This window comes from Macaca fascicularis, chromosome X (assembly GCF_037993035.2).
Source record: "Macaca fascicularis isolate 582-1 chromosome X, T2T-MFA8v1.1".
Lineage (NCBI taxonomy): Eukaryota > Metazoa > Chordata > Mammalia > Primates > Cercopithecidae > Macaca > Macaca fascicularis.
In genome coordinates, this window is record NC_088395.1 from 161,047,029 (window position 1) to 161,073,815 (window position 26,787).

At 38.0% G+C, this 26,787-nt stretch overlaps 1 protein-coding gene across 5 annotated transcripts in view; it reads right to left on the minus strand.

Moving 5' to 3' along the window:
• F8 (coagulation factor VIII) overlaps window positions 1-26,787 on the minus strand; it is a 209,992-nt gene that overhangs the window by 100,057 nt on the left and 83,148 nt on the right. For all 5 annotated transcript variants that reach the window (XR_287458.5, XR_012430159.1, XM_045383830.2 and 2 more), the window contains 4 exons: window positions 26,526-26,619; window positions 22,117-22,331; window positions 20,162-20,312; window positions 13,789-13,998 (listed from right to left, as the gene is read on the minus strand). Coding sequence is in view for 3 of the 5 variants with exons in the window: in XM_045383830.2 (XP_045239765.2) it covers window positions 13,789-13,998; window positions 20,162-20,312; window positions 22,117-22,331; window positions 26,526-26,619 (670 nt within the window). In the remaining 2 variants the exon portion in view is untranslated. The remainder of the gene's footprint in view (window positions 1-13,788; window positions 13,999-20,161; window positions 20,313-22,116; window positions 22,332-26,525; window positions 26,620-26,787) is intronic.

Here is a 26,787-nt window from a genome sequence, read left to right on the forward strand (position 1 = left end):
CCAAATCAGCTCAATGTCTCCTGTATTTTCATCGCCTTTAGACTTTGTTTTGCTTCTCCCATATAGACTGGTTGTTCAATAAGCCTGCTACACAGGTGTTAGTCTGGGATCTTCATTGACCCTCCTCCTGGGAATTCGCTTTGCCTGTCTATTGTGTTGCATACCCTGAATCCTGGATCCCAAGATTTTCCTTTTCATTGATTTGCTTTATCATCTTGGTAGAGTACATCCTCTAGTATTTTCCCAAGAATATAAAAATTGCACAGGAGATAAATTTTTCAGAGTTTGCTGACAAGTTTTGTAGAGAAGTGGCATTTTGTAGAGAAGTGGCAGGCAATGATCATCCCAGAACAAAAAGGGGGAAGAGAAAAAAGCAGAACTCTAAATAGTTTTTTCTAATCCATTTTCTCATTGTTGCATACAATGCCCTGCTCTTCATTTTGCAGCCACCCACCTCCCCTACATACATATCATTTCAATACAACCATAAAAAGGGGCAGCTGTTGTGGAAAACATTCTGGCAGTTAGTTCCTGAAAAAGTTAAACATAGAATTGCCATGTGACTCAGAAATTCTACTCCTGAGTACATACCTCAAATAATTGAAAACAAGTGTTTAAACAAATACTTGTACATGAATTTTCATAACAGCACTACTCACAATAGCCGAAAGGTGAAAATGACCCAACTATTCATCAATAGATGAGTGGATAAGCAAAATGTTTTCTATCCATACAATGGACTACTATTCATCCATAAAAAGAATGATGTACTGATACATGCTACAGTGTGAATGAATCTTGAAAACAATATGCTAAGTGAAATAAATCAGATACAGAGGGCAAATATTGTATGGTTCCATTTATATGAAATGTCCAGAATAGAGAAATCTACAGACAGAAAGTAGATCAGCAGTTGCCAGGGGCTGGGAGAGGAGGAAATAGGGAGTGACTTCATAATGGGTATGGGGTTTCAATAAAATAAACAAATAAAAGGGACCAGACTTTACCATATTAAACACAGGAAATCTTCCTTAGGCATTTTGTTTAGTTTGAGCTTTGTAATCAATGATACTATATTAAAATTTCCCATCAAAGAATATAAAACAGAGTTTTAATTTGTCTTTAGCAGTAAGTGATCACCAAAGTAGCTTAAATGTTTCTCAAATTATTGATATCTAATATTTTTCTCTGCCTACACAAACACACACACATTTTCTCTCTTTGTTTTAGACAATTACAACCATATTATACATATCATTCTATAATAGGTTTATTATATTTTATATATGTTTTTCCACCTAGTTGTGAATATTTTCAATGTCATTAGATATTCTTCCATTTAATCATTTTTAATGGCTTCACAGGATTCTTACAATATGGACAAGCCACACTTAACTAATCCCCTATTGTTGGACATTTACATTTCCTCCAAGTGTTTACTAGTCCCTTTATAGGTAGTTCTGCCATATATACCCTTGTATACAATCTTTTTGCATTTATTTATTTGTTTATTTATTTAGAGACAAAGTCTCACTCTGTCGCCCAGGCTGGAGTGCAGTGGCATGATCTCAGCTCACTGCAACCTCCGTCTCCTGGGCTCAAGCAATTCTCCTGCCTCAGCCTCCTGAGTAGCTGGGATTACAGGCGCCTGCCACCTTGCCAAGCTAATTTTTTTTGTATTTTTAGTAGAGACAGGGTTCTCCCATGTTGGCCAGGCTGGTCTCAAACTCCTGACCTCAGGTGACCCGCTCGCCTCGGCCTCCCAAAGTGCTGGGATTATAGGTGTGAGCCACTGTGTCCGGCCCATTCATTTATTTTTACATATTTTTAAAGTATCTACTATATGCCAGGCACCATAGATATTGGGGATATGGTGATTAACAAGATAGACTAGGTCTCTGCTCTCAGAGAGCTTACAACTTAGTTGGGAGACAGATAAAGACATAAACACACAAATATAAATAAGCAAGATACTTTCAGAGATGTTACTGGGGTTCTTCCAGGTTCCTCACTCACTTCCCACAAAAATATATCACTTGAAGTAATATAAGTTTCCAGGTATGAAAGTAAATGTGTGATTATGTATGATGACATTAGTTTTTATTCTCTAGAAACTTCCCCATGAGCACTTATCTCCAGAAATGCTGTAAGAGTAAGACAGTAACTACAATCTGCAGGTAGTTCTATGTTCTTCCCTCTGTAGATGGTGGGGGTTGGAGGGGCCAGGAAGCATGCAGTGGCCTAGTGCTTGTTAGTAAGCTGCGTGAACATAGAAGTCTGTGTTGGACTTAGGGTTGATAGTCTCAAAAGCCTTGCAGTGGTTATTGAGGGAGAGAGAGGAAGAGATGCTGAAAGCCACATTTGTTCTGGAGGCCTCACAGTGGTTTGGGGATATATGTGCAGAAGATTACTATGCATTTCCCAAGGTCTTCTAGGTGGTATTTATCCAGCAATACCAATGTTCACAAGGCACATACAAATATTCACAAGCCTTGTGAAAATGAGGTTCACATGTTCATTGCATATTTAAATATATGTTTACAACTATAGTTTAGCAAACACATTTGAAAATTAGGCTTTTCAGTGGGCTTGATGTATACTCCAGTGTGACACCAGCTGTAGTGGCCATGGGAGTGCCTGTGCCACTCCTTCCTGAACTCCAGGTGATGCAGTGCAGGGAAACACAGCTTCCACTTGGGAGAAGGAGAGGGAAGAATACAGAGGACTTTGTCTCGCAACTTGGGTACCAGCTCAACTACAGTAAAATAAAGCACCAGGCAGATTTTTGAAACCCCCAATCCTAGGCCTTTGCTTCTGGATGGCATTTCTAGACCCACCCTGGGCCAGAAGGGGATTCACTGCCCTGGAGGGATAGACCAAGTCCAGGCAAGATTTACCACCTGATAGCTAAAGTGGCCTTGGGCCTTGAATAAACAGCAGCAGTAACTGGGCAGTAGCAGTCATGGGCCTTGGGGAGCCTAGGTATTGCACTGGCCTGAGAGACTATGGGATTCAGGTGCAACCCACCACAATGCCAGCTGTGGTGACCATGGGAATGCTTGCATCACCCCTCCCCCAACTTCAGGCAAGCCAGCATGGAGAGAGACTCCTGCCTGGAGGAAAGTGAGGGAAGAGAGTAAGAGACCTTTCCTGGGAATCCAAGGAATTCTCCCTTATCTTCCCCAAGTCCACCAAGTCTGTATATCTAGGAGTCTGCAAAAGTTGCAGCATTCCTGGGCTTAGAGTACCCCCAAGTGCTGAAATGACCATAGTCATCTAAATAACAACACTCAATCCCCTTTGAATTTTTGGAAAGCCCTCTCAAGGATGGGTACAAATAAGCCCAGCCTGTGAAGTTTGGAATAAATACATAACTCTTCAATGACCAGACATGAATGAACACCCACAAGTATAAAAAACAACAAAGAAAATATGACCTCACCAAATGAGGCATTATTTTCAATGACCAATCCTGGAGTGATGGAGATATGTGACCTGTCAGACAGGGAATTCAAAGTAGCTGTCTTGGCTGGGCATGGTGGCTCATGCCTGTAATCCCAAAACTTTGGGAGGCCAAGACAGGTGGATCACTTGAGCCCAGGAGTTTGAAACCAGCCTGAACAATAGGGCAAAACCCTGTCTCTACTATTATCTATCTATCTATCTATCTATCTATCTATCTATCTATCTATCCATCCATCCATATACTGGGTGTGGTGGCACACACCTATAGTCCCAACTACCTGGGAGGCCGAGGTGAGAGAATCACCAAATCACCTAAGCCAGGGAAGTTGCGGCTGCAGGTTACAGAGTAAGACATATATATATGTGTATATATAGTAAGACATATATATAGTAAGACATATATATATGTGTGTGTATATATATATATAGCTGTCTTGAGGAAGTTCAATGAACTTCAAGATAACACAAAGGAGGAATTCAGAAATCTACCACAGAAACTTAACAAAGACATTGAAATGATTTTAAAAATCAAGAAGAAATTCTAGAGCTGAAACATTTACTAGACAAACTGAAAAATGAATGAGTCTCTCAACAGCAGAATTGATCAAGCAGAAGAAAGAATTAGTGAGTTTGAAGACAGGCTATATGAAAATACATAGAGGAAAAAAAAGAAAAAAAGTTAAAAAAGAAGAAAGCATGCCTACGAGATCTAGAAAATAGCCCACAAGGGCAAATCTAAGAGCTATTGGCCTTAAAGAGGATGTAGAGAAAAAGATCATGGTAGAAAGTTTATTAAAAGAAATAATAGTAGAGCTCTTCCAAGATGGCCAACTAGACATAGTCAGGAAGAGGATCTCCCAACAAGAAACCAGATTATCGAGAAGACACTCCAAGCAGATCTATGGGAAGGAAGGCATTGAGAGTGGACTGAGGGAGGATACAGACCCTGGGCTGAAGGGGAAGGAATCTTGGAACCCTGCATGGGGGCTGCCAAGCACCAGGACTCATTCCTGGCCCCAAGTAGCTCCTGGTGAATGGATGAGTTAAATAGGCAAGGAGTGGCTCATTCTCACCACGGACCCCCAGAATCCTAGCTGAAGAAGACTCCTTGACCCCCATGGGCATTTCAACTGACAGGGAGAGCTGCTTGGAGAGGTGGACAGGACAGAATTCCAGCCTTTGCGGAGCCTAGAGGGTTTGGCATGGGAAGGGTTGCAGTGGAGCACGGCCAGGGATGCCCATCCCCCAAGGCTCACCATGTTCTTCTAGGTGGCTTCGGCCTTTGTTGACTATCAGACCTGGACAGAGCAGGGCAGTCTTGCCTGTGGGATGGGGCCAGTCTGATCTGAGCACCCTCTGTCTGCCAGCCTCTGTTGGGGTCCCTATGTGGCTGCACCCACTTGCAGTGCAGCCTTGGATGCTCAACCAGGGCACTTCCTGGTGGCCACCACCATAGCTCCTTTACTGGCAGACCCTGCCTAATCATTGGAGAGCTTCAGTAGATGGGCCTCTGCCAACTCACACCCACTCACCTGCAGCCTCCCCTCACCACTTTGCCGGCATAAACTCGGCCACAGCCTCCCTCCACTGCTTTGCTGATGCACAGGGCATGTGGACCTTATCATCCTGTTGCCACCAGTGCACGTGCATGTGAATGTTGCTACCACTCCTTTTCCCTCACCAGCATGTGCACACACACACCCTGCTGTGATTGGCACACATGCACCCTGCCACACTACCATCAGAATACACACAAGCATATAGCCCACTGCCACTGCCCCAATGAAGCAATTTGGCTGGCACCGTCCCCCTCCCCCCCTACCATTGGAGTGTTCTCGCCAGTGGACTGGGAACACCTCAACTCCTCCAGTGCAGCAGGTGCTTAACCTCAAAGGGCCAGAGAACAAAGCTGTGGGCCTGGTACCAGCACCCCTGGGATAGAGCACATAGCCCAGGTGTGCTGAACTGAGCCTTGGCCCCCTGAAATTTTCCAGAAACGAATCCAGTCAGCTGAACCCAATTTATATCACAGTCAAACCCTCACTGGCCTCAAAGAATATGAAAGCAAAAACAGAAACTTCAAAGATTAAAGGAACATTAGCCCACACAGATGAGAAAAAAACCTGTTCAGTAATTCTGGCAACTAAAAAAGCCAGAATGTCTTCTTATATCCAAATAACTGCACTAGCTCCCCAGCAATGGCTCTTAACCAGGCTGAAATGGCTGAAATGACAGGCATAGAATTCAGAACCTGGATAGGAACAAAGATCATCAAGATTCAGGAGAAAGTGGAAACCTAATGCAAGGAATCTAAGGAATCCAATAAAACGATACAAGAGATGAAAGATGAAATAGCAATTTAAAAAAGAACCAAACCGATCTGATAGAGTTGAAAAACTCACTACAAGAATTCCAGTAATAAAATCAGAAGTATTAACAGCAGAATAGATGAAGCTGACGAAAGAATCTCAGAACTCGAAGACTGGTTTATTGAATCAACTCAGTCAGACAAAAATTTTAAAAAGAATGAACAAAACCTCTGAGAAATATAGGATAACTGAAGCAATCCCAAGAAAAAGAACAAAGCCAGAAGCATCGTGCTACCCAACTTCAAACTACACTACAAGACTACAGTAACCAAAACAGTATGGTACTGGTACAAAAACAGATGCATAGACCAATGGAACAGATTAGAGAACCCAGAAATAAAGCTACACACCTACAACCATCTTATCTTTGACAAAGTCAACAAAAACAAGCAATGGGGAAAGGACTTTCTATGCAATAAGTGATGCTAGGATAAATGGCTAGTTGTATGCAGAAGATTGAAACTGGACCTCTTCCTTATGCCATATACAAAAATCAACTCCAGATGGATTAAAGACTTAAATGTAAAACCTAAAACTATAAAAATCCTAGAAGAAAGCCTAGAAAATACCATTCTGGGCAAAGTCCCTGACAAAGATTTCATGGCAAAGACCCCAGAAGCAATTGCAACAAAACCAAAAATTGAAAAGTGGGGCCTAATTAAACTACAGAACTTCTGCACAGTAAAAGAAATTATCAATATCAACAGAATAAACAACAAACCAATAGAATGGGAGAAAATATTTGCAAACTAAGTATCTGATAAAGGTCGAATATCCAGAATCTATGAAAAACTTAAATTAACAAGCAAACAAAAATTTTTACAAAGGGCATAGGACATGAACAGACACTTCTCAAAGAAGATAACGCATGTGGCCAACAAATATATGTAAAATTGCTCAACATCACTAATCATTTGAGAAATGCAAATGAAAACCACAATGAGATACCATCTACCAGTCAGAATGCCTGTTATTACAAAGTCAAAAAAATAACAGATGCTGGTCAGGTTTTGGAGAAAAGGGAACACTTACACACCGCTGGTGGGAATGTAGATTAATTCAGCCACTGTAGAAAGCAGTCTGGAGATTTCTCAAAGAACTTATAAGAGAATTACCATTTGACTGAGCAATCTCATTACTCATTACATACCCAGAGGAATATAAATCATTCTACTATAAAGACACATGCATGTATATGTTCATTGCAGCACTATTCACACTACCAAAGACATGGTTTCAACCTAAATTCCCATCAATGGTGAACTAGATAAAGATATTGTGGTACATATACACCATGGAATATTACACAGCCACAAAAAACAAGATCATGTCCTTTACAGCAACATGGATGGAGTTGGAGGCCATTATCCTAAGCGAATTAATGCAGGAACAGAAAACCAAATACTGCATGATCTCACTTATAAGTGGATGCTAAACATTGAGTACACATGGACACAAAGAAGAGAACAATAAGATGCTGGGGTCTACTTGAGGGTTGAGGGGTGAGGATGAAAAAAGTACCTATTCAGTACTATGCTTGTTACCTGGGTGACAAAATAATCGGGACACCAAACCCCCATGAAATGCAATTTACCCATGTAACAAACCTGCACGTGTACCCCCTGAAGCTAAAATAAAGTTGGAAAGAAAAAAAAGAAAGAATGACAGAACTTTCCAAACCTAGAGAAAGATATGAATATCCAGGCACAAGAAGTTCAAAGAACATCAAGAAGATTCAACCCAAATAAGACTACCTCAAGGCATATAGTAATGAAATCTTAGAGGTCAAAAAAAGTATCTAAATGCAGTAAGGGAAAAGAAGCAAATACCATGTAAAGGAACTCCAATATGTCTAGCAACAGTCATAATAACAGAAACCTTATAGGCCAGGGGTAAATGGGATAACCTATTCAAAATGTTGAAGGTAAAAGACTTCCAAACTAGAATATTATATCCAGAAAAGTAATTCTTCAAACATTAAGGAGAAATAAAGACTTTTCCAGACAAATAAAAGCTAAGGAATTTAATCAACACTGGACCTATCTTATAAGAAATGGTAAAGAGAGTTCTTCAATCTGAAAGAAAAGGATGGCAAAGAGTAAGAAGAAATGATCTGAAGGCACAAAACTCACTGGCAATAGTAAGTACACAGACAAATACAGAATACGCTAGCACTGTAATTGCAGTGTGTAAACTACTCATATCTTTAGTATGAAGACTAAAAGAAAAGCCTAACAAAAATAAGAGTAACTATAATACAAAATTTTGTTAAGAGACAATGTAAAAAGACATAAATTGAGACAACAAAAAGTCAAAAAGAGGCAGGGGATGGACTTAAAAAGATAGTTTTTAGTTTTATCTTTGTTTTTTTTTCTTTGAATTGTGACTCAGAGTTAAGTTGTCAGCAGTTTAAAATAGTTGGTTATAAAATGTTACAAGCCTCATGATAACTACAAAGCAGAAACCTATAATAGATACACACACAAAAAATAAGAGATTAAAACATACTACTAGAGGAAATCACTTTTATAGAAAGACAGACAGGAAAGGAAGAAGAGAGGACTAATAAAACAACCATGAATCAAATAACCAAGTGGCACTAGTAACTGCTTACCTAACAATAGTAACATTGAGTGTAAATGAACTAAATTATTGAATGAAAAGACAAAGAGTGGCTGAATGGATGAAAACAAGATTCAACCGTATGTTGCCTGCAAGAAACTCACTTTACCTTATAAAGAAATGCAGACTGAAAATGAAGGCATGGAAAAAGATATTCCATGCAAATAGAAACAAAAAAGCAGGAGTAGCTATATCAGATAAAATAGACTTCAATCCAAAAACAGTGAAAAGAGACAAAGAAGGTCATTATATAATGATAAAGGGGTCAATTCAGCAAGATGAGATAATAATTCTAAATGTATATGCACCCAACACTGGAGCACTGAGATACATAAAGCAAATATTATTAGAACTAAAAAGAGAGATAGACCCCATTACAATAATTGGGCATTTCAATACCCACTTTCAGCACTAGACAGATTACTAGATAGAAAATCAACAAAGAAACATCACACTTAATATGCACTATACACCAAATGGACCTAATAGACACTTACAGAATATTTCATCCAATAGCCACAGAATACACATTTTTTTTCTCCTCAGCATATGAAACATTCTCAAAGACAGATTACATATTAGGCCACAAAACAATTAAAAATATTCCCCCAAAATGAAATCATATCCAGTATCTTTACTGATCTTAATGGAATAAAACTAGAAATCAATAACAAGAGGAACTTTGGAAACTATACGAATACATGGAAATTAACAACATGATTCTGAATGACCATTGGGTCAATGAAGAAATTAGGAAGAAAATTGGCCAGGAGCGGTAGCTCATGCCTGTAATTCCAGCATTTTGGGAGGCCGAAGCGGGTGGATCATGAGGTCAGGAGATCGAGGCCATCTTGGCTAACATGGTGAAACCCCATCTCCACTAAAATACAAAAAATTAGCTGGGTGTGGTGGCAGGCGCCTGTAGTCCTAGCTACTCGGGAGGCTGAGGCAGGAGAATGGCGTGAACCCGGGAGGTGGAGCTTGAAGTGAGCCAAGATCACGCCACTGCACTCGAGCCTGGGCGAGAGTGAGACTCCATCTCAAAAAAAACAAAAAAACAAAAAACAAAAAACAAAACAAAACAAAAAAAAAAACAAAACAGAAATTAGGAAGAAAATTAAAAAAATTTTTAAACAAGTGAAAATGGAAATACAACATATCAAAACCTATGAAATATAGTAAAAGCAGAACTAAAGGAAAATTGTTAACAATAAATGCCTACATCAAAAAAGTAAAAGAACCTCAAATAAACAGCACAATGATATATTTTAAAGAACTAGAAAAGCAAGAGCAAACCAAACCCACAATTAGTAGAAGGAAAGAAATAATAAAAATGAGAGCAGAAATAAATGAAATTGAAACTAAAATAACAGTAAAAAGATCGGTGAAATGAAAAGTTGGTTTTTAGAAAAGATAAACAAAATTGAGAAACCTCTAGCTAGACTAAGAAAAGAAAAAGATAAGACAGAAATAATTAAAATCATAGACAAAAAAGTAGACATTACAAATGATATCACAGAAATTCAAAGGATCATTAGAAGCTACTATGAGGAAATATATGCCAATAAATTGGAAAACATAGACGAAATGGATAAATTACTATACATATACAACTTACCAATATTGAACATAAGAAATACAAAACTTGGGCCAGGCACAATGGCTCATGCCTGTAATCTCAGTACTTTGGGAGGCCAAGGCGGGTGGATCGCTTGAGGCCAGGAGTTCGAGACCAGCCTGGCCATCATGGCAAAACCCCATCTCTACTAAAAATACAAAAATTAGCCAGGTGTGGTGGTGCACACCTGTAATGCCAGCTACGTGGGAAGCTCAGGCACAAGAATAACTTGAACCTGGGAGGCAGAGGTTGCAGTGAGCTTAGATTGAATGCACTCCAGCCTGGGTGAAGAACAAGATTTTTAAAAAAAAGAAAAGAGAAGAAAAGAAAAGAAAAGAAAGGAAAAGAAAAGAAGAGAGAGAAAGAAAGAAAGAAAGAAAGAAAGAAAGAAAGAAAGAAAGAAGGAAGGAACTTGAATAGATTAATAACAGTGATGAGCTAGAAATAGTAAAAAAAAAGTCTCCCAACAAAGAAAAGCTCAGGACCTGATGGCTTCATTGCTGAATTCTACTGAACATTTTTTTTTTAAAAGAACAAATACCAACTCTCCACAAACTATCCCAAAAATCAAGGAGGAGTAAATACTTCCAAACTGATTCTACAGGCCAGTATTACCCTGAAACCAAACCAGACAAAGACACACACATACACAAAAAGAAACTACAGGCCAATATCTCTGATGAACATTGATGCAAAAATCCTCAACGAAATACTAGCAAACCATATTCAACAACACAGTAAAAGATCATTCATCATGATCAAGGGGGATTCATCCCAGGGATGCAAGGATGGTTCAACATATGGAAATGAATCAATGTGATACATCATATCAACAGAATGAAGGACAAAAAACATATGATCATTTCAATTGATGCCAAAAAGATTAAATTCAACATCCCTTCAGGATAAAACTCTCAACAAACCAGGTACAGAAAGCATACCTCAAAACAATAAAGGCCATATATGACAAACTATGGCTAATATCATACCAAATGTGGAAAACTGAAAGCCTTTTCTCTAAGATCTGAAACAAGATAAGGATGCCCACTTTCACCAATTCTATTAAACGTAGTCCTGGAAGTCCAAGCCAGAGCAAGTAATCAAGATAAAGAAATAAAGGGTATCCAAATTGGAAAGGAAGAAGTCAAATTCTCCTTGTTTATAGATGACATAATCTTGTATTTCACATAAAAAAACTAAAGACTCCATCAAAAAGCTATTAGAACTGATAAGCAAATTCAGTAAAGTTGCAGGATACAAAACCAACATGCAAAAGCAGTAGCATTTCTATATATCAAGAGCTAACAACCTGAAAAAGAAATTTTAAAAAAATCATTTACAATAGCTACAATAAAACTAGATATCTCTATAATGAAAACTAAAATACTGATAAAGGGAATTGAAGAACACACAAAAAAATGAAAAGGTATCTATCCCATGTTAATGGGCTGGAAAAACTCATATTGTTAAAGTAGCAATGCTACCACACTTAATGTAATACCTATCCAAATACCAATGGAGTTTTTCACAGAAATAGAAAAAAGAATCTTAAAATTTGTATGGAACCACAAAAGACTCCAAACAGCCAAAGCAAACCTGAGCAAAATGAACAAAGCTGGAGGCATGACACTACTTGACTTCAAACTATACTACAAAGCTGTAGTAACTAAAACAGCATGGTACTGGCATAAAACCAGAAACATATGCCAGTGGAACACAACAGAGAACCTAGAAATAAATCCACACATTTATAGCCAAACTCATTTTTGACAAAGTACCAAAAACATGCACCGGTGAAAGAGTAGTCTCTTCAATAAATGGTGTGGGAAAACTGGATATACACATGCAGAAGAATGAAACTAGACCCCTATTTCTCACTATATACAAAAATAAAATAAAAATGGCTTAGAGACTTAAATATAAAACCTGAAAGTATGAGACTACTGGAAGAAAACATTGGGGGCATGTGCCAGGACATTGGTGTGGGAAAGATTTTGCAGGTAAGACCTCAAAAGCACAGGGAACTAAAGCAAAAGTAGACAAATGGGATTATATCAAGCCATAAGCTTCTGCACAGCAAAAGAAACAATTAACAAAGTGAAGAGATAATCTTAGGGTGGGATGAAATATTTGCAAACTATACAACTGAGAGGACGTTAATAACCACAATATATAAGAAACTCTAGTCAATAGCAAAAAAACAAAGAACCCTATTAAAAATGGACAACGATCTGAATAGACATTTCTCAAAAGAAGACATACAGGCCGGGCACAGTGGCTCACGCCTGTAATCCCAGCACTTTGGGAGACTGAGGCCGGTGGATCACGAGGTCAGGAAATCGAGACCATCCTGGCTAACACGGTGAAACCCCGTCTCTACTAAAAATATAAAAAATTAGCTGGGTGTAGTGGTGGGCACCTGTAGTCTCAGCTACTCGGGAGGCTGAGGCAGGAGAATGGCGTGAACCCGGGAGGTGGAGCTTGCAGTGAGCCGAGATCGCACCACTGCACTCCAGCCTGGGCAACAGAGTGAGATTCCATCTCAAAACAAAACAAAAAAAAAAAACAAGAAGAAGACATACACATGGTCAACAGGTATATGAAAAAGTGCTCAACATCAATAATTACCAGAGAAATGCAAACCAAAGGCACAATGAGATATTTCACTTCAGTTAAATGGCTTTTATCAAAAAGACAAAAAAAATTAATGAAAGCTGCTGAGGATGTGGCAAAAGGGGAATGCTTGTACACTGTTGGTGGGAGTGTAAATAAGTACAAATACTGTGGAAAAGAGTAAGGAATTTCCTCAAAAAACTAAAAACTAAAAATAGAACTACTATGTGATCCAGCAATCCCACTGCTGGATATATATCCAAAGACAGGAAATCAAGGTATCAAAGAGAGAGCTGCACACCAACACTTACTACAGCACCATTCACAATAGCTAGGATATAAAATCAACCTAAGTATACATCAACAGATGAATGGATAAAGACAGTGTGGTATATGTACACAATAGAATATTACTCAGCCATTAAAAAGAATGAAATCCTGTCATTTGTGGCAACATGTGTGAGCTTGGATGTCATTATATTAAGTGAAATAAGCCAGGCATAGAAAGACAAATATCACATGTTTTCACTTACATATGAGAGCTTAAAAAGTGGATCTCACAGAGATAGAGAGTAGAATGGTGCTTAACAGAGTTTGGGAAGGGTACGTTGGATGGGGTAGAATGAAGAGAGGTTGATTAATAGGTATAAAATTATACTTAAATAGAAGGAATAAGTTGTAGTGTTCGATATTACAGTAGGGTGACTATAGTTAACAATAATTTATTGTGTAATTCAAAATAACTAGAAGAGTGGAATTGGAATGTTCCTAACAGAAATAATAAGTTTTTGAGGTGATGAATATCCCAGTTACCCTAATTTGATCATTACACATTGTATGCTTGTATGAAAATATCACATGTACCCCCTAAATAGGCACAACTATTATGTATCCATAAAAATTGTAAAAATTAGCCCTTGGCATGTGAAGGCACTTTTTAGAGCAAAGACTCTTAAGTTAAGTACTTGAGTGGGTGCTGTCATTAAAATGCCTGGCAATTACCAGAATCACTTGAACATGTGAGTTACTGGGCAAAAGAGCATATGAATGACTAGTGAAGCATTCACAGCTGTTGGTACAAGAATAATATACATAACTAACCTGGGTTTTCCATCGACATGAAGACAGTTTCTCCTGAGAATGGGAATAGGGTAAGTGTGTCTTCATAGACCATTTTGTGTTTGAAGGTATATCCAGAGAAGAAGACAGAAAGGAAGTCAGTCTGTGCTCCAATGCTTAGAATGTACCAGTATGCCACCTCATGCAAACAAACTGACAACTGCAGACTATCAAAAACATAGCCATTGATGCCTGCAAAAACAATGGGGAAAAAGAGATTTAGTCATATCACAGATTTAGTATTTTGGATTGTGATTGTCATGATACAATTAGGAATTATTGTATGTTATGCCCATTATCTTATTCCCAGGAAGAGATATTATGTCTTCAAAAAAAGTAGATTGTTAATAATCAGTTGGGCCACAATCCCAATGTGAGGAGATAGTCATAAACCATCATGATAAAGATTAATTTGGATGTTTTATGGGAGGCATTTTGATGAGTAGCAGGATGTTTGCATGGTCTTAAAGTATATCCCTTCAAACCATTTATTAATTGCAAGGGTGAAAATGGTAACTACACAGAGGAGAAACCAGAAAAAAAACCTTTGGGTGCTTAAAGTTACCTTAAAGTTATCAAGGTCCAGATTCAAGGAAATTAAAGAAGCAGGACAAGTAGTTACTTGTACTAGATCCCTGTACCTCAAGGAAGAAATGCCATAAATGACAGCATTGGTTGATACAACTGGAATACCAGCTGTAAATTACAGAAATGTGTTTTATCATTTTGAAGTGTCTGTAATTTCATAACATCATTCTGTTTATGTAAAAGAATATCTTTATTCACAGGAAATGTGCATTAAAGTATTGAGAGGTAAAGGGGTGTGATGTCTGTAACCCATTTTCAAATGGAAAATAAGTAACAGAAGTGTGTATATAAAGAAAAGAAAATCAAAAACAAAATTGCAAAATGTTAAACATTTGTGAATCTGGGTAAAGGGTGTATGCAAGTTCCCTGTATTATTCTTGTAACTTTTCTGTACATTTTAAATTATTTCAAACTAAAGAGCTAAGCAAAAGTAACATTGGCCTTAGACTATAAAGGGAATTGTTTCTGAAAGCCTCTTCCACACATCCATCCATCCATCCATTCAATAAACACTTGTCTACTCTGTTACTAGGTACTGTGTAAGATGGTTGCCCACAAACCACTAAGCAATACTCAGACATTGGCTTAGTATAACTAATTAATAATTGAAGTTTTTTCCTATACAGCATTAAGAGATATTATAAAGATATTATAATTAAAGATGCAGTCTTAATGCAGAATAGATAAATATATCAAACAGAATATAGAGTCCAGAAACTGACAAGATATAAGTGGAAACTTAATATATAATAAAGGCAGCATCTCCAACCAGTACAGTAAAAAAATGAGCTATTTGGTAAATGATAATAGAATATATGACTATCCACTTGGAAAAAATAGATTCCTCTTCGTTTCACATAGCTAACAAAAATAAACTCCTTTTAAATTAATCTGAATTTGGCCTAAGGGTACCTTTGCACTTGAGTCCTTGCACAGCAAAGTTGCAGCCTGGTTTGGTTGATGAACTAACTGAAAGCCTAATTTAGGAATATGCTTTTATAACAAACAGCTCAGTCTCAACCGACTATAGCAGCTGAACTTCCATCAATTGCAGGCGACCAACACCTTCAAATAAGGCAAAAATGCCCAACTGTAATCACTTAAGATGTCTCTAAACCTCACTTCCAATTTCTATCCATACTACGTTGCTGGTTGCTGTTCTGTATTTGGTTCTGAGGGCTATCTGATTCTAGAACCATGTATAAAAGCCAATTATAATCTTTAAAGTACGTTTGTTGTATTTTTGCCTTTTAACACTCCACATGGATTAAATAATTACATGTCTTTTGTAAAATATGTACACACTACTTTTGGCTGCTGTACTAGTCTGCTAGGGCTGCCATAACAATACACCACAGACTGGGAGGCTTAAATAACAGGAATGTGTTTTCTCACAGTTTTGAACACTAAAATTCCAAGATCAAGGTGTTGGCAGGTTTGGTTTTTACTGAGGCCTCTCCTTGGCTTGGTCTTTCCTCTGTGCATATGCATCCCTGGTGTCTCTGTGTGTACACATTTCCTCCTCCTCCTCCTCCTCCTCTTCCTCCTCCTCTTCCTCCTCCTCCTCCTCTTCCTCCTCCTCCTCCTCCTCCTCCTCTTCCTCCTCCTCCTCCTCCTCCTCTTCCTCCTCCTCCTCCTCTTCCTCCTCCTCCTCCTCCTCCTCCTCCTCCTCCTCCTCCTCTTCCTCCTCCTCCTCCTCCTCTTCCTCCTCCTCCTCTTCCTCCTCCTCCTCCTCCTCCTCCTCCTCTTCCTCCTCCTCCTCCTCTTCCTCCTCCTCCTCCTCCTCCTCCTCCTCCTCCTTCTTTTTTGAGATGGAGTCTTGGTCTGTCCACCAGGCTGGAGTGCAGTGGCGTGATCTCAGCTCACTGCAACCTCTGCCTCCTGGGTTCAAGCGATCTCCTGCCTCAGTCTCTCGAGTAGCTGGGACTACAGGAGCTCGCCACCATGTCCAGCTAATTTTTGTATTTTCAGTAGAGACGGGGTTTCACTGTGTTAGCCAGGATGGTCTTGATCTCTTTACCTCGTGATCTGCCCGCCTTGGCCTCCCAAAGTGCTGGGATTACAGGCGTGAGCCACCGCGCCTGGCCCACATTTCCTCTTCTTATAAGGCCACTAGTCATATTGGATTGGGGCCCATCATAACAACCTCATTTTAACTTAATAAACCCCTTAAAGACCCTATCTCCAAATACAGTCACATTCTGAAATATCAGTGTTAGGGCTTCAGCATATGAATTCTAGGGGACATGATTCAGGTATATACTAGGAGTAGATTTCCTGAGTCAATAGGGTATGCCTATGTTTGGCTTTAGATACTCCCAAAGTAAGTGCACAAATTTCCATCCTGACCAGAAATGTATGAGAGTTCTGATTACTCCACATCTTTACCAATACTTGGTATGGACAGTCTTTTTAATTTTAGCCATTCTGATGTATCTCATTGGTGGTTTTGTTTTTTTTAATATCATACTATCCAGTTTATTCTTTAACTTGCATAATGGTTATCTGAAATCAGGCTTAATTACTAGAATGGCTGATTCTTCTCTATCCAATCTTTTTAAATTTATTTTTTAATTGACAGGGAAAAATAGAATATGTTATGATGTACATCACAATGTTTATATATTTATATATTGGAATGGGTAACTTATTAACTGTAGTCACCATAGTGTACAATAGATGTCTTTAATTTATTCCTCTTGTCTAACTGGAATTGTGTGGCAAAGTCTTTATCTCTCTGCATTTCTGAAGGACACATTTTCTGAATAAAGTTTTCTCAATACTTGGAATATATCATCCCACCCTCTTCTGACCTGTAAAATTTCTGCCTTATTGGAATTTCCTTATATGTGGTTTGCTCCTTTTTTGTTGTTGCTTTCAGGATTCTCTCTTTGTCTTTGATATTTGACAGTTTGATTGTAATGTGTCCTCATATAGTCTTGTTTGAATCTAATCTGACTAGCGATCCTTGATCTTCTTGTACGTGGATATTTACATCTTTCCCCAGATTTGGAAAGTTTTTTGCTATCATTTCTTTAAATACACTTTCTTCCATTTTGTCTGTCTCTTCTCCTAGTTACCCACATCAGAAATTTGGTAATCATCCTTGAATCCTCTTAGTCCTTTACCAAACATAGCTAATTATTTACCAAATCATGTGCATTCTATCTTCTAAACTTGTCCCTTCCTCTTCATTCCTACTGAAATTTCCCTATCATTTGTAGGATCCATCTACAAAATAAATCCTACAATTTTTTTAAAACACAAAATTATAAAACAAACGTCTAGGTCATGAAATACAATATTACTGGTATCCCCACAAAACACATGTGTTTATTCTCAAATGAACTCTTCTAAGAGGAAGCCACTATCCCATCTTTTATGATAATCATGTCCTTACTAACCTTTATACTTTTCTTCCTCTGTATCCCTAAACTATGTAAGTTCATTTTGCCCATTGTTGAACTTTATGTAAATAATATAATACTGTATATATTCTTTTGAGACTTACCATTTTACTAAAAATTGTCTTTGTGATACTTATTCATATTGTTGTGTATAGCTTTATTTTTGTGAATCTTCATTGTCACATAGTATTTCATTGTATGAAAATAGATTATCCATTTTACTGCTAATGGAAATAGGAGTGGTTTATGGTTTGGGTCTCTCTCCTCCTGGTCCTTTTTTTGTTCTTCTTTTCTTATACCTCTGTCTTAGCATCTTTCTCCCTGGACTCTTCCTCTGAAGATCCTTCCCCCGTGTCTCTTGGTCTCTGCCTTTGTGTCTCTCCCTGTGCTTTCCCAGACTCTTTTTCTCAACTCCAATCTCTTCTCTCTCGATTTCAGACTCTTATCTCCACCAAAAGCTATATTAGAAATCCCAGAGGAAAAAAAATTTGTTTTCTCCCAATACCTATATATCATTTTCAGTGAAAATGTTTTTTGGCTCTACTTATGTCACTATATCTCTTTTGTTTTAATCACTGTCTCCATGAAAATGAGATGGTTTAACTGTCTAGATACTGTGACAGGTGCACATCCTACTTGGAAAAATATGTGGTGGGAAAGGGAGCAATTATGAATAGAAAAAATAAAATAAAATAAAAGAACAATACCCTGCACTATGTAAAAAATAAAAATGCAACTCAAAGGACTAAACAACCTTAAAATTTTTAGAATAATGGATAGTAAAGGACTTTAACTCTGGAGAATAATATATCACTATTACTAGAAATTCAAACTAAATATGAGGCTCAACCCAAAGTTAAAGGGCTAAAGCTTTGAGATGAGGGGAATAGAATTGTAACATATGCCACATTCTGGTAGGTGAGTATAACCCACATTACAACTTTTCAAGGTTCCCATGCATTTTGTTCAGGATATATATATATATATATATATATATATATTTTTTTTTTTTTTTTTTTTTTTTTTTTTTTGAGACAGTCTCGCTCTGTCGCCCAGGCTGGAGTGCAGTGGCACAGTCTCAGCTCATTGCAAGCTCCACCTCCCGGGTTCACGCCATTCTCCTGCCTCAGCCTCCCGAGTAGCTGGGACTACAGGCGCCCGCCACCACACCTGGATAATTTTTTGTATTTTTAGTAGACACAGGGTTTCACTGTGTTAGCCAGGATGGTCTTGATCTCCTGACCTCATGATCCGCCCGCCTCGGCCTCCCAAAGTGCTGGGATTACAGGAGTGAGCCACTGCGCCTGGCCTCTTCAGGATTTTTAGTTGCATCCAGTGGGACACACAGGGAAATGTGTGCTCACTCCATCTTAAACATCTTAATAATCAGAATTTCGAAAGGCATATATTGGTTTTGAAAAGACTATACTACTTATCCACTAATATAGCATGAGAACATTCTTTTATCCACAAGCCCACTAGTAATTATAATTTTGGCAGTTTGATGGGTATAAAGTGCTATCTCATTGTTATCCTATTTCGCATTTCCCTGTAGCATATAGTGCAATTGGAATTTTTCACCATATTTTTGACCATTCAGATTTGTGGGTATATATAAACATATACACATGTGTATGTACACAATGGGCTGAATTGTGTTCCCCCATCCCATACTTATACCTTGCAGTCCTAAACCCCAGTACCTCAGCATGTGACTATACTTGGAGATAGTGTCTTTAAATAGGTAGTTAGTTAAAATAAGGTCATTACAGTGGGCACTAGCCCAACATTACGGGCATCTTTATTAGAAGAGGAGATTAGGACAAAGATATATAAAGGAGAAACCATGTGAAGACAAGGGAGAAAGCCATCTACAAGACAAGGAGAGAAGCCTCAGAAGAAACCAATGCTGCCCACATCCTGATCTCAAGCCTCCAGAGTTGTAAGACAATAGATAACTGCTGGTTAAGCCACCCAGTCTGCAGTACTTTGTTATGGCAGCATTAGAAGACTAATACAATGTATGTATGTGTTTATATATGATTATATAATTATAGAGAAAATATGTCTTAAAATATTACCTGGGCATGGAATGGTTGGTGAAAAGACATAATATAGAAGGAGATGGGGAATTAAAAGGGAGGGGAAACCAAGTAAACATTGAAAGGAAAAAATGGTGACTGGATTTTTAAAATATGGATTATATGATCACGTGTATTTGAGTAAAAATTATAATTTATAGGTAACACAATTGTTAAATTTATATACACATACAATTCATTCATTATCTGGACATCACTTTGATTACATCGATTTTTCTTTATTTACCACCCACTGGACTTAAGTGCTGCTTTACTCACTGTGCATGATGTTGGAGGCTTGGAACTCTGGATCCTCAAGCTGCACTCCAACTGGATTGGGGAGAAAGCGTTGTATATTCTCTGTGAGGTACCAGCTTTGGTTCTCATCAAAAACAGAAAACAGGATGACATTCCTCTTGTCTGACATTATCTGTTAATTACATATATTGAAAAGGGTAAAGAAATGCTGCTGATGTTGTCACGTAGGAGCTAGCAGTCTATGATGAAAGCGATGGCATGCATGTGATATATCTAATCCGTTGGTTTAATTCCATTTCCTCTTAGGCATGTACCAGGGCTTGGGAGTTGGGGGTGGGTGCTATGAGCAGTGAGTATATGCTTACAACAAATGTGTCCCCAGGACAAAAGGGTGACTGACCCACTGAACTTAGTTTTTCTGCACCCAAGGACATATGCTGCTTGATTTTTTTGGTACAGTCTGTAGCCTTATTCTCCTCATGTTCAGATTAGAAGATTTAACTCCTTAAAGAATCAAGTGATTATTCAGTGCCTTTCTTAAGTTAGTTAAGTCAAATGAGATACTGACTTTCCTAAACTTCCATCTAGCAACTGACCTTCCACAAGGCTATAAAAAATTAAAAATAGAAAAACAGAAATCAAATAAGAAAGATAAGGTGAACCACAAAAATGTCGAACAACACTAATACCTTAAATTTTCTGTTTAAAACATTCAAATTTTTTTCAGAAGAGCAGTTTGTATATGAACCAGATTTATGAATTAGATTTATGAATTGCTAATTGGATCTGCTAAGATTTCATATGTAAACCTCACTAATACGTATAAACTTTATTTTTTATAACCTATAGCTATATAAACCAAAATACTGAAGAGAGGAGATTGGAGAATATAGAATAATATTTCAGTTATCTTCCCAAAAGTGATGAAAAAACTAAAATTAGGAAAAATTGGTCAGGACAAGTACTTGGCAAAATTTATACTTCTCTGAGTTTATGTGCCACGTGTTTTATTGGCACCAAAGTTCATATACTTTACTCTCTAAACAAATGAAATGTTTTCAGACTAGTAGGGATCTTATGTATCATAAATATAATCAAATGGACATATAGTCAAGCCTCAGCAATATGGCAACGAGTTATTCTGGGGCCAAGCAATGAGTTTTTGTGAAGAACTAAGTTTTTCTTGTTCAGAGAATGTAGTTTTATTTTTTAAAGCAGTAGAAATGATCCAAATTCTAGCCATATTTTGAAATATTTTATATCTTTCCTGATGTTTTGCCCAAAAGTATTTATTAAGCTTTTTTTTTTTTTTTTTTTTTCTGAGACAGGGTGTGGCTTTGTCACCCAGGCTCACTGCAGCCTTGACCTCCTGGGCTCAAGCTATCTTCCCACCTCAGCCTCCTGAGTAGGTGGGACTACAGGCACATGCCACTATGCCCAGCTAAATTTTTTTTTTTTGTAGAGACAAAGTCTAGGATGGTCTCCAAATCCTGAGCTCAAGCAATTCTCCCGCCTCGGCCTCCCAAAGTGCTGAGATTACAGGCGTGAGCCACTGTACCTAGCCTATTAGGCTCTTACTAAGTGCCATACACTGTGCTACATGCTGCAGACATGTTAATTTTGAGGTGCTTTTGAATCACCCATAATGAGATGCCCATGGAAGAAATCTAGGCTGTAGATACAAATTTGTGGGTCATCTGAAAGCAGACATGTAAAAATGGGGAGGATCACCTAGAGAGAGCTAAATCCCAGACTAGGAAAAATCTAGGGCCTACATTCTATGGCCTATCCATCCAGCAGGCATGTTTACTACACCAAACTCAAATTCAGTAAAAGCTAAGCTCATTTCTTTTACTGACCTATATTGCAAACCATTATATTTTCTTCAGGTTATAAGGGGACATACACTGAGAATTTATGTGCATCTCGCCTCATTTTTAGCTTCAAATCCAGCACTTGGAAAGGCAAGAACTCACCTGGTTTCCTCTTTGATCTACAGATTCTTTGTAGCAGATGAGGAGAGGGCCAATGAGTCCTGAAGCTAGATCTCTCTCCATATTAATGAAACTAGAGTAATAACGGGTCAGGCACCGAGGATCTGATTTAGTTGGCCCATCTTCTACAGTCACTGTCCATTTATATTTGAATATTTCTCCTGGCAGAATTGGAAAATCCTTCAAATGTTTTACACCTATCCACAAGCAAACCCAGAAATAGCTCAATTAGAGTACAACAAGCCACATATCGGTAATCATGTTGTTGTTGCAAGAGTTCTACAAATCTGTATGTACATATGAAGTTTCTCAGGAAGTGGAAGCTAAAGTTGCGCCTATTATAATTTTAAGATTCACACAATTTTTCAGAAAAGTAAAAAAGCTATAATTGATTATCCAGTCGACTGTGAAAGTTTCAGGCCTGAATATATGTCAAAGAGCTTGGCACTGGAGTTTTAGGACACAGTCTCTGACTTCTGTGAGGAAAGGGAGCAAGAACTGAGATCTGCCCTCAGGGTAATGGGTCCTCAGGACAAGAACTAATTTTAGTAATTAAGTCTCATTCTGGGTATGTTTAATACCTGAAGATCCAATCTAAATCAAAATTTTAATTTTATATTCATTCTAAGCTCTTCCTCACCTCACTAAGTTATGCCTGACCTATGGTTAGAGAACCCATAGAAAGGGAACGGTGTTGAGGTCAGGAGTTTGAGACCAGCCTGGTCAACATGGTGAAACCCCATCTCTACTGAGAATACAAAAATTAGCCAGGTGTGGTGGCAGGCACTTGTAATCCCAGCTACTTGGGAGGCTGAGGCATGAGAATCGCTTGAACCTGGGAGACAGAGGTTGCAGTGAGCCGATATCACACCAATGCACTCCAGCCTGTGGGATAGAGTGAGACCCTGTCTCGAAAAAAAAAAAAAAAAAAGAAAGAGAATGGTGTAGTATGTTCTTTCAATATTTCTCAGCCTTCTCTTCCCTTTTTCAGGAGCTGGGGGTGAGGGATGGTAGGTAATAAAAGAAAGGGCAAACAGACTCTTGTTTAACAGGTCCTGCTGCTCTATCTTTGATAACACTATTTGGTCATCAAAGTTCTCTGTGTGGGAGGTGCCCAAATGCTGGTCTTTTCATAGGACCCATGTATGGTTTCTTTAGAGTTACCATGGGGACCTCAGCACTACATAGTTCCATGACATGAGAGATGTTTCTTTCAGCTATCCTTCTGCAACTCTCCTTTCCCCATCAGCTCTTCTTACTTCCAGTGATACATCCAATACTCTATTGGTTCTGCTATCCCTTTAGCGTGCCTAACTGCCTTCTTGGGCAGAATATCTTCAAAAAGGGTAAAGCCCAGCTACTTTCAACAGCATTCACTTGTTACAGAAGAAACTCATGTCAAACAGCAGAAAGGTAAACTGCTCCACTCTTGCCCTCTCTTCTTGCCCACTATTATGGGCATTACAGCCTTCAAAATTCTCCATGGAAAAAGCAGTTTACCAGTAACTGTATCCATGTATGCCTCCAAATTTCAGGATACACATTCAAAATCTCCCCAGTACTCTGTACTATGCCTTCTTCTATAAAGAAATGCAAATAAAGAATTCTTATCAGCAATAAGGAATATTAGAAAACAGGGGAAGGATTTTTTTTTTTTTTTTTTGAGATGCAGTCTTGCTCTGTTGCCCAGGCTAGAGTGCAGTGGTATGATCTTGGCTCACTGCAACCTTTACCTCCCAGTTTCAAGCAATTCTCCTGCCTCAGCCTCCTGAGTATCTGGGATTACAGGCACACGCCACAGTACCCGACTAATTTTTTTTTTGTATTTTTAGTAGAGATGGGTTTTCACCATATTGGCCAGGCTGGTCTTGAACTCCTGACCTCAAGTGATCCACCCACCTTGGCCTCCCAAAGTGCTGGGATTACAGGCATGAGCCACTGCACCCAGCGGGAAAATTTTTATAACCAGTCTTTCTGCCCATGATGTGATACTGAAGGATTCAGAAAGTTCACCCTCTGTGTACCACATATTTAGAAGTTACTTGAGAATATACTTCCAGAAAAACAAAAGAAGAAATCAAAAAATAGAAATGTACAAGAGAAAAGAAGTTAATGCTATTAACTGCAAGAATGTCTTTAAAAAGAAAAATATTTGGTTCCAGCACTTTGGGAGGCTAAGGTAGGCAGATCACTCGAGCTCAGGAGTTCGAGACCAGCCTGGGCAACAAGGTAACACCCCATTTCTACAAAAAATTAAAAAAAAATTAAAAAATTAGCTGGGCATGGTGGTGTGTGCCTATGGTCCCAGCTACTCAGGAGGCTGAGGTGGGAGGATAGCCTGAGCCTGGGAGGTGGAGGTTGCAGTGAGCCAAGATCGTGTCACTGTATTCCAGGCTGTGTGACAGAGCGAGACCCTGTCTCAAAAAAAAAAAATAAAAGATTTGGATACTAAGCAATAAACAGAATGATTAAGAAGCTGAAGGGCCTAAGAAATAGGGTTGAAGAAGCATACATTTCTTTTCTTAATAAAAGGAAACAAAGTCTTACTTCAGGATACAGACACAAAAATTATAAGATCAATATGGTCCTAATACAAAAGCTAAAATTGAGCATGATATCAAACTACTGATGAGGAATAATGAAGGAGAATCTATTTGATCTTTTTATTTTTAAATTGACACATGATAATTGCACATATTTATGGGGTACAGAGTAATATTTCAATACATGTATACATGTGTAATGATTAAACCAGGGTAATTAGTACATACCCATCATCTTAAACATTTATCATTTCTTTGTGTTGGGAACATTCCAAATCCTCTCATCTAGCTATCTGAAAATATATGTCATTGTTGACTACAGTCACCCTACAGTGCTACAGAACATTAAGACTTACGCCTCCTATCTAGCTGGAATTTAGCATTCATTAACCAATGTCTCCTTATTTCCCCCTCCCCTTCCCCTCTTTAGCCTCTAGTAACCACTATTTTATCTCTACTTCTGTGAGATCAACTTTTTTCCTTCCACATATTATTTTATCTTAATAGTAAAATCACTTGAGCTGTAGAAAAGAGAGCAATCATAGCATATTACCTAGTTCTGCAGTTAACATTTATAAAAAGAAACTTGCATACTAAAATAATACAATGCTGTTTTTTAATTTTTTAAGCTTTAGAAAAAATATATAGACAAAGCAAGGAAGAGTTATTTCAAATTACGGTATAAAATGTAAATGTTATCAAGTTTAGTTTTGTAAAAGTAAAGGAATGGCTAGCAGCAGTGGAGAAAAGAAAGGTTTGGGGAAAGGAAAAGTGAGGGGTACAGTTTTTAATATCCTTAATTTATGAAGTATGGAGTCAAAAGATATTTTCCAATCATGATTGGAAAAATCCAATCATGGATTGAAAATATATTACTAAAAGTTGATGTTTAGTATATTTTTGAAGTTCTAATGATAGCCAATGGAACTGAAAACACTGATAAAACTGAAATAACTTGAATGGAAAGAAGCACAAAACAAAGTAACTATATAGTGTCTAAAGTTGAAAAACAAAGAGTTAGCAGTATAAGTAACTTTTTAGAGATGTAGAGATAACCACCAAAAATCAAAACAGAAATTCTTAAAAATGGAATCCTCTAGGGAGGCAGTCCTTTTGTAGTTTTAAGCATACACATCTATTATTTTGATAAATATTCATCCAAAATTAAATAATAGAATACATATAACATCCAATCTACTAAAAGAAAAAATAAATCTTTAAACAACAAACAATATAGTAAATAAAAACTGGAGTTGTGAACTATTTAGAAATGAATATGCGAAGAACCCTGAAAATATCAAACTAGATACCAAAAGTGAGAGTGAAACCCTGTCGAGAGAGAGAGAGAGAGAGAGAGAGAGAGAGAGAGTGAGAGAGAGAGAGAGAACAAGGAAGAGCAATAACATGGAAGCTGCAGCAAAGAATCCTGAAAATATCAAACTAGATACCCAAAGTGTGGAATACCACACTAGATACCAAAAGTGTGGAATGTAGCTGAAAACTGTACTCAGAAAAAAAAAAATTATCTTAAGTGCCAGAAGAATCAGCTTCAAGATTTTAGGGCATTCATAGTAGTTGCAGTGGAAAAGAGACAATCTAATTGGCTGTGCAATATTTGAACATCACCACTAGGTAATAGGAAAAACACATCAGGTGACTCTTCACTAATTTACACGAAACATCACCTGAGGATTCCTATAATTGATTTTTATAACTTTAGACTGGAGCTTGAGGTCCAGCCAACAGTTGGAGAAAGGACCAACATGATTTTAGCTGTTATTGATGATATTGATTTAATCTGTATCTACAGGTAAAAAAGAGCTATAAATCGAGGGAATACTTACTTACCTTTTGGTAATCTCCTTGAATACAAAGGACGGACATCAGTGATTCCGTGAGGGTAGATGTTATATGGTCTGCTTGCTTGATTCTTAAATATAATCTGAAAGTATAAGTGAGATCTAAGATCAAATCCTAAAACAACTAGGATCAACAAGAAAACTGTGGTCTAACTCCAGATAAATAAAAGCGGCCTCTATCTACATTATAGTAATTTGAGGCTAGATAAAACTCAAAATATTTGGTCTTTTCATGAAATTGTCCCTTGGCA